The sequence below is a fragment of the Phoca vitulina genome, unplaced genomic scaffold, assembly GCF_004348235.1.
Source record: "Phoca vitulina isolate PV1807 unplaced genomic scaffold, GSC_HSeal_1.0 scaffold34, whole genome shotgun sequence".
In the NCBI taxonomy this organism is placed as follows: Eukaryota; Metazoa; Chordata; class Mammalia; order Carnivora; family Phocidae; genus Phoca; species Phoca vitulina.
This window is the reverse complement of record NW_022589737.1, coordinates 3,424,795-3,437,602: the sequence shown is the minus strand read 5'-3', so window position 1 is coordinate 3,437,602 and position 12,808 is coordinate 3,424,795. Positions and strand designations below refer to the sequence as shown.

General features: G+C 37.6%; 1 protein-coding gene across 2 annotated transcripts; it reads right to left on the bottom strand.

The window, feature by feature from the left end:
• Positions 1–8,296: 8,296 nt before the first annotated feature.
• LOC116645844 (ataxin-3-like) lies at positions 8,297–9,588 on the bottom strand. Of its 2 annotated transcripts, XM_032426301.1 has the most exons (2): positions 9,350–9,588; positions 8,297–9,196 (listed from the first exon to the last, which is right to left on the bottom strand). In XM_032426301.1, exons 1-2 carry the CDS (start codon positions 9,581–9,583, stop codon positions 8,528–8,530), a joined length of 903 nt encoding a protein of 300 aa, XP_032282192.1. In that variant the 5' UTR covers positions 9,584–9,588; the 3' UTR covers positions 8,297–8,527. The 2 variants fall into 2 exon arrangements, with proteins under 2 accessions (XP_032282192.1, XP_032282191.1); XM_032426300.1 differs by having other exon boundaries at positions 8,297–9,588.
• Between the last annotated feature and the right edge of the window lie 3,220 nt (positions 9,589–12,808).

Genomic DNA, 12,808 nt, shown 5'->3' with positions numbered 1-12,808 from the left:
CATTTCTACGAGAGCTTAGGGCAACTTTCCTTTTGAAAATTGCACTTTGGGTCCCCATTTTTGCATTTCTGTTGTAGCGTTTGATGAAACCTTAACAGCTAATTTCCATCTACAACTTTACCTTTTCTCCTATCTACACATACAGCTATGTTTTTGGCAGCTGTATTTTTCCTATTTTACTTTGTCCTTTGGATAGAATATTCTTTTCTCTCCAAAAAAAATCTTAATACTATGAGGAAATGCTTATGATAGAATACCACATGTGGGAAAATGTCCCTCAAAAATGTAAGATATTTAAGTGAATATGCAGCTTATTTGTAACTTTATGTTCTATTTTCAAATGAGTATTAGTTTCATAATTAGGAAATAAAATTATTTAGCTGTTAAAAACGAGTCACAGGGTTGATGACTCTTTAAATTAAAAACAAGGAGAAACAGGTAAGAAGACATAATTTATGAACATTCCTTTAGAGTTTAATTCTAAGTACAATTCCATATTTAGTTGCAGTGTTAGGAAAGAGACTTGTGCTTACTGGTTTTACTCAAAATAATGATAAAATTGTTTCTCACTTGCAGGGTTCTGTGTTGGAAAAAGGGAAAGTACATGTAAGACATGTGGGCTTTGTAATTTTGCTACTGTCTCCCCTTGCTGTAGAAATTAGTGTTAGACTTGCAGATTGAAAATAATTTTTATTTTTTTTGCAGATGGCATTTTTCAGATTCCACAGTTATTTGAATTGGGGTGGTCTCCTTCATAGAGGAGTGTGTAACAGAAGAGGTTAGAGGTCTACCTTGTTGAAGTGCATAGATGCTGGGCTACCCTAGCTCGGAGATTCTCAGTGAATGGTTCCCCATCTAGCAGCAAGGATCAGCAGGGAGCTTGTTAGGAGTACTAGTTCTCAGACCCCATCCCAGACTTCCTGAATCAAACCTTTGGGGAATATGGGCCAGAAATATGATTTTAGCAAAGCACTTCAAGTGGTTCTGATCGCTGCAGAAATTCTACCCCAGTCTATGCATTTCTGGTGTTTGTTTTGCGGTAATCCACTGGGAACTCCATGGGAAGTACCCTCAAATCATAGTGTCATCCCGAAGCTGGAACTGGCTGGCTCACTCTTACGTAATCCCAGCATTGGCAGCCCCTTTCATGGGGTCCAACTGCTGGCCCTATAACATAGTAACAGCCATAGCTTATTTAGGCCCACATGAGACCAATGCTGGGACACTGCTGGAGTAGCCAGGAGAGATCAAGCAAGTGCCCCAGAACAGCAGTTGGCCTGGCTGGACAAGCAGCAGAGACAATGGTAGCAGTGGGAGATATGTGCTGATGATGTTAGGTGACCTTGGGACTGCCCTTGAGATCCACTGCCAGGAAGTCCATGAACTTTCACGATGGCATTTGGAAAAATTCCACCCCCAGTGATTCTCAAAGTGAGGTTCAAGGATTGTTTACCTCAGACTCTTCTAGAATACGTATGGGTTTGAAGAGAGGAATGCATTTTAATATCTGCTGGAACCCACAGGGATAGAACCCAGGAATCTGCATTGGCAATAATCTCACCAGATGCAGCTTGTGTTCACTGCGCTAAACTAGCTGAAAGCTCCATCAAGGCAAAGATCATACAGGCATTTGTTATTCCTTATCTTCCCTAAACCTAGCACAGATCCTGGGTATGGTAGTGCTCCTGTGTATTAACTAAATGAATGAATTAATGTAGAATGCACAAAGCAGTAAAGGAACAGATGAATAAAACGATGGATGGATGGATGCATGGATGAATTCAAAGACCAACTAACCTTTGGGCATTTGGCTAAGGCAGAGGATTCTTATATGTTGGAACTATTATTCCAGTTAAAGTCTCTGATCTTAATTAGAATTCTCTCCATTATAGGGACAAGGAGACCTCATGAATGAATATTCATGTGTGGTTATATAAATTACCTATAATGAATTATTAAGCCAAGGCTACTTTTCCTTCTTTCCCACTTGCAACAGATTTATGAACTGCACCCCTTCCCATGCTATTAGCTCTACAAGTGATGGAGGAGGCATAAAATCAGGATGTTCAAACAAATATTAGCCTAATCAAAACATAATTAGAAATGGAAATCCTGGAGAAAAATAAGTGAATCCCAGAGGAAGGTTTAAATGATTATTTGGAGGTTATGGGGTGTTTGGGATTATCCACTTCACTCCATTTCCGCATTATACAGTGTGTATAAGGGAGAACAGCTCTGTAGTGCTTGGCATGGAATGATTCTGGCTGGAAAATCTGAGAGCACCCCTAAAAGAGGGTCAGGTTTTTGGCAAAATGCAGAGTCTCTCTTGCGGATTTGCAAAACAGCAGCCCCCCCCCCCTTTTTCCCCTTCATTAATGAAAACCCTCTCTCCTGGATCAAGCCACTGGCCTATTAAAAAGTATCAAGTGACCCTATCTTGTAAAGGACACAGGCAAGACCAGGTTGCCATTTCTGATTTGATCTCCTTGCCTGGGCCTGAGGGGCCTGGGATGAATCTGCTGGTAGAGATGAATGGAAGGCGAGAAGCACACCCAACAGACTTGGCAATGAATGGGCACTGAGTTGTCAGCATCTACTTCCCCAAGCCTCCAGGCACCTTCAACGAGTAACAAATGATTGAATTAGCCATAGTGCCACCATCCAGCAGGATTAACACAAAAAATACGGTTTTACCATTTATTCGACAGTCACAGTAGGGCCACACACGTGCACACCTGCACATTTTTTTTCAAAGTCATACAAAGTTTGAACTCAGTAGTACTAAAAGGCTTATGCAAAAACCAGCCGTCCCTTGCGCTGTTCTTTCTATTCCTCCTCCCTAGAAACAGCCTCTTTCAAAGTATTTAACCACTTATTTTGTTCATTATTCTCCATATTTCAACAAATATCTTTACACTGCTGTTTCATTTTTATTCACGTTACATAGAATCTCTTTACCTCGTTTTATGCTAGTTACCACCAACACATATTCTGCAATCTCTACCAACCTTCCACTAACTAGCATAAATTGTGCTTGAAATAATAACTTTACAAATATAGTTCAATACTGAGCCAAGCGTTCTCTGAACATGTTTTATTTCTTGTACAACTGTTTTCCCCTAGAATTAATAATTGCCTTGTCTTTTTAATTTTTTAAATTTTCTATGTACCTAAGACTATTTTATTTTTCCAAAACCTCTAGTTATTTCCCATACTTGAAAAATAATTTTCTTCCCAAATCTGTGAAAATATTCATTTCTTCATGTTTTTCTGTGAAAAACTCCATTTATCTCCACCCATTTGTTGTCGTCTCAACTGGTTGTGTTCTAGGTTTTGTGCATACTCATGCTGTTGGATTTTCCATTTGCTGGGTTTCTGTATTTATTCACCTGTTTCCAGGATTCTTATCTGGTTTAGTCCCTTAATATTTCCACCATCTTCTAAAACCTTAAGGCTGCTTAAAGTGTGGGTCACTGACCAGAAGCATGGGCATCACCCGGGAATCTGTTAGAAATACGGACAGTCCCTGCCTACAACCGAGTGAAGGACGACCTTCAGTTTGACAAGATCCCAGGTGATTTGCATACATATTAATATTTGAGAATCATGCTCTCAACAGGAATAAATATTTGGGCTGGAGATAGGTTTCCTGATTGGAAATACTCTTCCCTAAGAATTATTAACCTTCTAGAATCCCAGATTGCTGAGGAAACACCCATCACTATTCTGAATCCAGTTTCTTGGTGTGATCAATCTTTTCTTTTTTGGCCTCCTAAAATTTTCTTTTCTCCCCCATTATTCTGAAATTTCAGAATAATATTCTTGTGTGTGTGTGTGTGTGTGTGTGTGTGTGTGTGTGTGTTTAGGTGTGATTTATTGCTCTGAACACTCACAAGCATCTATCAGTTCTGAGAATTTTCTCATATTATTAGTTTTGGGGTAATTTTCTCTCCTCTGTTCCATTTTTCTTAAATTCCTACTTGGATATTGGATTGTCTGTACTTATCTTTAATTTACCCTTACTTTTCTTATCTTTCTCTTCTTTGAGTTTGTTTTGCTTTCTGGAAGATTTCCTAAATTTTATCTTCCAAGATTTTAATTATTAGTTACGTTTAATTTACAACTTCTCTTTCTTATTTGTTTCATTCATTTTAAAGCACTTCTGTTCTCTCCTTTTTGGGGGGGGCACTCAATACCTTCTTTTTGTTCTCAAGAAGTATTAATCATAATTGTTTTGAAGTTTTTTTGTGCTCTGTGTATTATTTTTTTCTCTGAGTTCCTTTTTCCTGTTTGTTTTTTCCTTCATATCCGAGGCATTCTTCAAAAGTCTGAAGTCTGGTAATCCACATTTGTTCATATTAAAGTCTGTTCATATTAAAGAGCAAAGCCATAAAAAGCTGATATTTCTATGTAGATATATGTAGGTACTGGGTAGTACTTATGAGTTGTCCTCTTCACTAGAGGGTCCTTCAAAATCAGTGTATCGAGGGAAATCTTTGTTCTGTGCTATTCTGTCTGCAGAGAATCTCCTAATATCTTGTATAAGGGAGGAAGATAAGATATATGCCTGAGAGAATTCTGGAAGCAAGATGAGGGGAGGACACTGAGGTCCTCTCTCTTTATTTTTCAATTAATCTCCCTGCTGTGGACCTCACAGAGCACCCATGCGATCTTCTGTGTTGATGGACATAAAGGGTCCTTTCCATTTCAATTTCTTTAGAGAGTAATCAGTCCTGCCTCACAGTGGGGATGGGGTGGAGGGAGAGATATCTGGATGCCCAGCACGTGGGAAGGTGTCTGAGGGGTTTTCCACGTACGGACTTTAAACTAATGAGCCTGTTGTCCACCCAGCCTATCAACCCCAACTGCTGTGGCACTTGGTGTTTTCCAAGGATGAGCAGTCTCAGGATGGAGTGGAGAAAACCTGCTGCTTCTTAACAGTCATCCCATGTCCAGGCACTGAGCTGCACTTTCCTCCATTCTAGACAGTTTGTTCAGATGTCCTGTTCCTAAAAAAGACTCAAAAAATGTTCTTTCACAACTGTTAGGTTTTCAGATTCTTTGGGGGCATCATTTACTGGGGCTTGCAGAGAAAGAGAAGATAAATACTTGTGGTTAATCTTCTATGTTTAACCAGACAGCCATGAAATGATCTTATTGCCACTTATTCACACATTTAGCAATATTATTGAAGAATACTGATTAAACATAGTGAATTAAAAAAACCTATGAAATCCCACCAAAATGAAAGTGAAGAGTTTTTGTGGGTGTAGGTTTTTATTTGTTTGTTTTAATATAAACCCTCACTTGTGGATAAAATGGGAGCAAACCATTTTAGAATCTGGAAACAAGATAGATAATGTTGGCTTATTTAGTATATAAAGAACACTGAAACCAATGTTGGGGGCAGGGCAGGAATAAGCCAACAGCAATCTTACTTTTACCATGGAACCTCAGAAAGCTTCAAAAATTAGTCATTCCAACCAGACACCTTGGAAAGGAGAAGTGCAGTTTGGCCTAAAATCAACAATAGTAATTGAAAGTCTATAGTCACTCCAGATTAGGGTCATGAGGTTTAACAAGTAACAGTGTGTATGCCCAGTTAAATTTGAATTTCAGGTAAACATTCATTCTATTTTAACTCATAAATTATATAGGAAAAAGCACTGTTTATCTTAAAGTCAGATGTAACTGGGTGTCCTGTAGTATTTCAGATCCCTTCCCCCACCCAGCATAAAGTGGAGACTGCCCTCCTCTTTCAGACAGAAGGTTAAAAACTTACTCCTAGAAGTGATCCAGAAACAATATGGACATTTGACTACCAGACCCAACTGACTATTTACTGAAAAATGGAGATTGACTCAAGTCTCTAGTGGAATGGTGAGTCCGCTCCCCACCACATTCTGTCTCCTTCCCCAACTTGTCAAAAGCCAGGCTTACAAGTCTCTGACAGGACATTACTTTGGGTATATGTTGAGCCCATTATATCAGGAAAGTCCTGTTTCTTGATTAGAACTTTGGCGATCTAGATTTCTTTCCAAGAAACTGAACTGCAACCTGCACCTGTACTAATAGGATGGGGCCCCTCAATTCTCCCAACTACCTAAACCCACACCAGGCAAGAAGCCACCCCTCTCCAGGGCCCACAGACCCTGTAAGCTTTTTGGGAACTCACTCTTTAAATATTAGTCATCAGCTAAGACACACCAGATACTTAAGGAACAACTTTCATGTGAAAGACAAAGATCAAAACACAAATATTAAAAAGGGTAATTGGAGGAAAGAAAAGCAATTCAAGGATCAGAAAAAAAAAAGAAAAACTTTAAAAAATTACAGTCTTCAGAGACAATATTCAACTCACTAATTCCTGGAGATAAGAAGGAAATGAGGTAGAAAAGGAAGACTCAAGAAAACTAAAACTCTTACAAATTAGAAATACGATAGCAGATATAAAACCTTCAACTTGCCGCTTTCTAAGGAAATATTCCAGAAAATGAAAAGTAAAATAAGATGAAGCTATGAAAATAGGAGAAATGATAAGTCTCCAATATCTACTAACAGAAGTAGCAGAGAGAAAAGAGAAAACAGAAGAAGAATCTTGCAACATAAATGAATAAGAAAAAATATAAAGTTAAATTCTCATAACTGAAGAACACGAGTTTCTCGATGAATGAGCTCAATATGCACCCAGGATAATGGCTGAAAAAATAAAGGAATCATGCCAAAGCATATTATCACCAAGTTTCAAAAGCAATCTTATTTGTCAACATCAGTATTGGAAGACAGAAGAGAATGTAGTGAGGCTCTCACAGTACGGAGGAAGTGTAATTTCCAACCAAGAATTCTCTAGAGATAAATTATGAAATAGGTGTAAGCCCAGACTAAAAACAAGCTTAGATGTGTAAGTACTCACACATTTACTTTCCAAGTATTCTTTTTAAGGAGGCTATGAAAGGAGTGCTTCTGCAAAATGAGGAAACAAATCAAGAACAAGCAAGATCTGATATCCAAGAAATAAATAATTCATTACAGGAGAGAAGTGGAGGGAATTCCCCAATGATGGCTAAGGTAATATGAGGACAACAGGTATAGAGTCAATCTGGAGAGCACCATCCCACACTGGAGAGGAAGAGGATGAAGAGGAAGAGCACCTGGAGGGGAGTCTCCAAGAAATAAAAATGGACAGATTAGAGTTTAGTAGCTGAAATTTGGGGAGGATATTTTGAGAGGATATTTGAAAGAAAGTTTGTATACAAATGGATATTAGGTCCCTGGAAAATGGAAAGTGGGGGGAGCAGGAGATGTGGGGAGGGAGAGGAGAAGGAGACGAAGAGCGAGAGAGGGAGTGAGAAGTGAAAGAGGGGAGGAAGAGGGCAGAGGAGAGGGATCAGGGATTGATTCAATTTCAACTCCAAGGAAAAGAAAATGAGCAGAAAATAAAATGTAAACCCAAATTGACTAAAGGAAAGTTAAATTCAACATTGCTTGGCTCAGCAATAAATACTTAAATAACTGTATTTTTCAGTAAAAATTATGGCATAACTATATTGGGAGGATGCAAGAAGAGCTTGATATGAGTGTGCATGAGTAAGAGTATATGTGTCTGTGTGAGAATGTGTGTGTTTAGAGAGTTTTAAAAAGCAAAATCCCCATTTTACAAAGCAGAGTGAGTAAAACCCGATCTAAAACTGAAACAGAAATTAAGAGTATTTAGTGGTGACTGGGTGGCTGAGTCGGTTAAGCACCTGCCTCTGGCTCAGGTCATGATCCCAGGACCCAGGGATCCAACCCACCTATCTGGCTCCCTGCTCAGCGGGGAGTCAGCTTCTCCCTCTCCCTCTGCTCCTCCCCCCATCACTCATACTCTCTCTCTCAAATACATAAACAAAATCTTAAAAAAAAGAAATTAGGTGTATTTAAATGTTGTTTTGAAATATTTCAGCTCATATTAGAAACAAAAAACCTCTAAGAGTTGAACATGATTTGCATCTGGGATTGGTACTGAGGAGGGGTGGGACAGGGAACTGCTTTTTAAGTTATAAAGCTTTGATAGCTATTTGATTTTTAAATGATGTACTTAAAAATTTATAAAATAATATGTGCATACATATTTGATAAAATAATATATATTATACATATTTTCTCCTCTTGGATTCCTTCCCTTGCCAGGGATTTTGAGCATACTAGTGAGATACACCAGTTTCTTCTTGAAGCTAATCTTTTTGCTGACTTGGCGCAGCACCAAGTAGCCTGCATTGTCTTGTTTTCTAGTTTTTTTTTTTTTTTTACTATTTTAAATTTCTTTAATTGCTAAATGCCTCTTTGGCTAGTGTTTGGAGGATCACTATTTAGTCCTACAATTGACTCATTTTTCCACTTTCTCATCTTTTTGTTGCAAACCACCTAAAAGTCTTATCTCCTCTGTTGAACATTGTTTGACACATTACTAAAATGGACCCTCTATGCTGTAACCACACAGAATAATAATGTTGGAAAGTATGAATATCTAAATGATTTGTAAAATGTATTATTTTTTCCCATCTGTTTTGACATTATTTCTAACAGTTTCTAAAGACATGGTCACAGCTGCCTGAAGCATGTCTTCTTCACTCATAGCATCTCCTGGATCACTGCCTGGTGCTCCTGAACTTGTGGTCGGCCTCTCACTTGGCTGTGAAAGCTGCCCCGGTGGATCCTGTTGCTGCTGCTGCTTTTCAAAGTAGGCTTCTCTTCTCTTCCGGAGCTCTTCTGAAGTAAGATGTGTACCTGATGTCTGTGGAATATCTTGAGATATACTTCTGGAACTACCTTGCATACTGAGCTGAATAGCCCTGCGGAGATCTGCTTCTTCATCTTCCATGTCAATTTCTTGGCGACTTAGTGCCAGAGCCCTCTGCAAATCTTCCTCATCTTCGTCTAACATGGTTGACCCATCATTTGCTTCTAAGACTCGTTCCAGATCTGTTTTCTGGACTCTCTGTTCTTTTAGTTGTGCTAATTCTTCTCCGATGAGTTTTGGTCTATGCATCTGTTGGACCCTGATCATCTGTAAAAGTTGGTCAGCTTCACAATCTGGCAGATCACCCTTAACAACAAATATAGAATAACCTTCCTGTTGTAATTGAGCCAAGAAAAGTGCAAGGTATGTGTCTGAAATTAATTCTGGACCCGTCAAGAGAGAATTCAAGTTGAACCACTGTTTCCCTAATTTTCTAACTGTAAACCAGTGTTCTTTGTAATTGCATATAAATGATCTTTCATTTATGGGATCGATCCTGAGCCTCTGATACTCCGGACTGTTGAAGAGAATTAGTTCTAAACCCCAAACTTTCAAAGCATTGCTTATAACTTGAATAGAGAAAAAACCACTGTCATCCATATTTCCAGAAGGCTGCTGTAAAAATGTGCGATAGTCTTCACTAGTAACTCCTCCTTCTGCCATTCTCATCCTTTCCTCTTCATCTAGCTGATGTGCAATTGAAGATAATTCCACAGGGCTAAAATATTCTCCTTGCAATAGATTATTCAAGCAATGTTGAGCACAAAGTGAGCCTTCTTGTTTCTCGTGGAAGATGGACTCCATGTTTATTTGTCTCTGTTTTCTAGTTTTTATACATCTTGGTGTAGTTCACCTATAGTTCATTGGTCCACAGAGATATAACTCTATAAACCTCATGTTTCTTTTGTGTCTCTTGCCAACAGACAGAACCATGCTAACCCCTAAAATGCACTCAGATAACGCCTATTATTGAGTCTGCTGTTCTATTCTTTGGAACAATGATCTATCTGAAACCCAGACAAGGCTAAAATAAAAAGGTAAACATATCAAAGAAAGGTTCTAGGAAATCTCCCTTCAATTTGAGAGAGAGGATCCATTGGATCTGATAGTATAGTAATAGCACTCTACAGGTCCATGCTAGGGATCATTTCTCTACAGTCATCTACTGAGTTGGTGACCAACAGCATCCAGACCCTGAAAACCCCATTCTAAGGGCTAGGGCAATGGAGACCATAAATGGGAAGTTCACCTCCATCCCAGTCACGAAGCTAAGGCTAGGTTTCAGATTTCTGGATTCCACTTGAATTTTAAAACAATACAAATAAAATCATTGGGTCTGGAATAATGATGAACATGAAAGGCTATGATTGGCACCTATAAAACTTTCAAGGATGTGAATTAGATCAAAACAAATTTATGTACAAAATACTGGGTTTTTAGAGCTGTGAGGAATCCACTGATGCTTGGAAGAGCTAAGTTAAAACAATTTAAACAAAATGCCATGTTACACAGCAGGAAATAAAGTTTATGGAACTCATTACTTTAAAAAGTGAAACAGGAATTATAGTTCCTAAGGAGGTTTAAATAAATTCATACATGACTGATCTGTAATGGGTTATTCATGAAAATTAGATTATATTTTCAAGCTAAAAGTTGGAGGATAACGCTAAAGAAAAACAGTAACAACAAAAGTAACAATAAAATAATACTACTACTTATTGGATGCAGTGAACCACTCTAGGTACTTTATAATAGATTATCTTATTTAATTCTATAGCAACTAGCAAGCTATTATTCCCCATATTTTACAAATGAGCAAAAGGAATCTCTAATCAGTTCATGATGGGTATTCGATTTTGACCAGTCCAAGGATATACGTTCTGGGATAAGATAAGCTCCTATGATTGTTGGTCCTGAATGGAAAGGGCCATTTTTCAAGGGCAAATGAGTCAACAATATCCCTACTCTCCAAGGACTTATAAGGTGAAATCTGGTAAAGGAAGAGTAAAAATCAAAAGTGAACAGTGCAGCCTGAGGAGTGTGTGTGTATAGGATGAATACATGTCCCGGTTTGCCTGGGACAGCCCCAGAGTAACTATTATGACAACTCTCTGTCACTCTGGCTGAGGAATAAGGAAGAACTGTAATATTTGGGTACTGAGTAAACAAATATACTTCCAGTTTATCCCTTAAGTAATTACATAATATAAACGTAAGAATATTAAAAAATATTGTATGTTTATATTAAAACATATCCTCAACAAGGCAAAATTTCTCAAAATATGAGTCTCGGGATTCTTACCACATCACAATCTCCAGTGCTATTCAACCTCACAATCTTTGACCCTTCCCCATTGCATATTTTTATCTTCCTCCCACAGTAAAAATTCTGGATTCCAACAATATTAACACAATTATGCATTTGTTCAATTCTGTGATTTGTTCAACACATCAAATAATTTCTAGAAATGCTACATCCATACCACTAAAAAAAAAGACCCCTAATCTATTAAAAAGAATTCAAGATCTGTTTGCGCCCTTTTCTCCCCTACCCTAAGTCAAAGTTTCATGTTAAAAAATTATTTGGTTTAGCACTTTTCCCCCCACCTTTCAGTGTGGTTATGTTATTTATGTGAAACTTAGTAAGTTTTATTTGTATATTGGCATTTAGACTTAGATTTTTCTTTTTTTAAACTCCCATCTTGGTTTAATTTGTTTGACTATGTAGATAACATTAATGTGCTTCTAAAAGTCAAAACTGTTCAAAAATTATATTCAGAAAAATGGCATGCTCTCTTCTTTCTTCCACTCTGTATGGCTCCCTCCTACTCCCCCCCTTACCTCCCTGCCACCACTTACCCTACTTGTGGATAACCAATTTTACTGCTTTCTGTGTCTGCTATGTTTCTTTATGCAAAAATAAGCACTTTGCTTTTTTTTTCTTAACATATATCCTAAGTATAACATTCCATCATTTCATGGAGATCTTTCTCATTCTTTTTTAAAGCTGCATGATACACCACGGTGTATAAGCCAAAGGTTATTCTATCAATTTCCTATGTTTGAGCACATCGATAGTTTCCAATTATTTTGCAGTTACAAATAACACTGCAATGGATAATATCAGATACGTTTATTTTTGTATGGTTAAATGCATACTTTATGGTAACTTCCTAGAAGTGGAATTTTTAGTTCAAAAGTTAAATGCATTTGTGGGTTGGTGAGATATAGACAAATCTAGCCATGTGCCAGTTACACATGTTTTAATTACAGAGACTTTATAATATATCCCGTTCATCTCTTAGGGCTACTTCTTCACAGCTCCTCTTTTCCTGTATTTTCTTAGGGTTTTTTTTTTCCATATTTCCCTTTTTCATATAGATTCTCGTATTGACTGACTAGCTCCACAAAAGCTCTTTTTAAAATTAAGATCATATTGTCTAGAAAGAAATGACATCTTAATGATGCCAAGTCATGCGAACCAAGAAGAGATGTCTGTCCATTTACCCAAATCTACTTTTGTGTTGTTCAGGAGCATCTAACAGTCTTCTGCATATATGTTTTGATAAATTTTGTCTTACTGATTATTACTAAGTATGTCATCTTTATATTTTCGTTATTGTAAATAACAACTTCTCTTCCATTATGTTGTCTAACTACTTATTATTTGTATATGTGAAACCTATTAATTTTTGAAGGTTTATTTTATATCTTGCTGCAATGCTAATAGGGACATAAAAACAAACATGCACACAATTGCACAGCATTCACAAAGGTCTATTTCATTATTGGGGGGTAACATATTTAACAGTTAAATACATTTAAGTAACATATAGGGGACTGCATGACTGCAGCTTTGGTAGCTAGATTAGATCACCAATTCACCTAGAACCCAGCTAACGAGTAACTGTCTAAATACTAGAAGTACAGTTAGATCAGACTTTGTTTTGATCACCTTCTTGGTCAAGCTGGAAATATACAAAGGTGAAATCTTCTGATATCCCTTCCCAGAGGTTTCTTTGAGCTAGA

Excerpts from the sequence above, each read along its gene's own strand:
- LOC116645844 (XM_032426300.1), bottom strand. The coding sequence starts at position 9,583 with ATGGAGTCCATCTTCCACGAGAAACAAGAAGGCTCACTTTGTGCTCAA.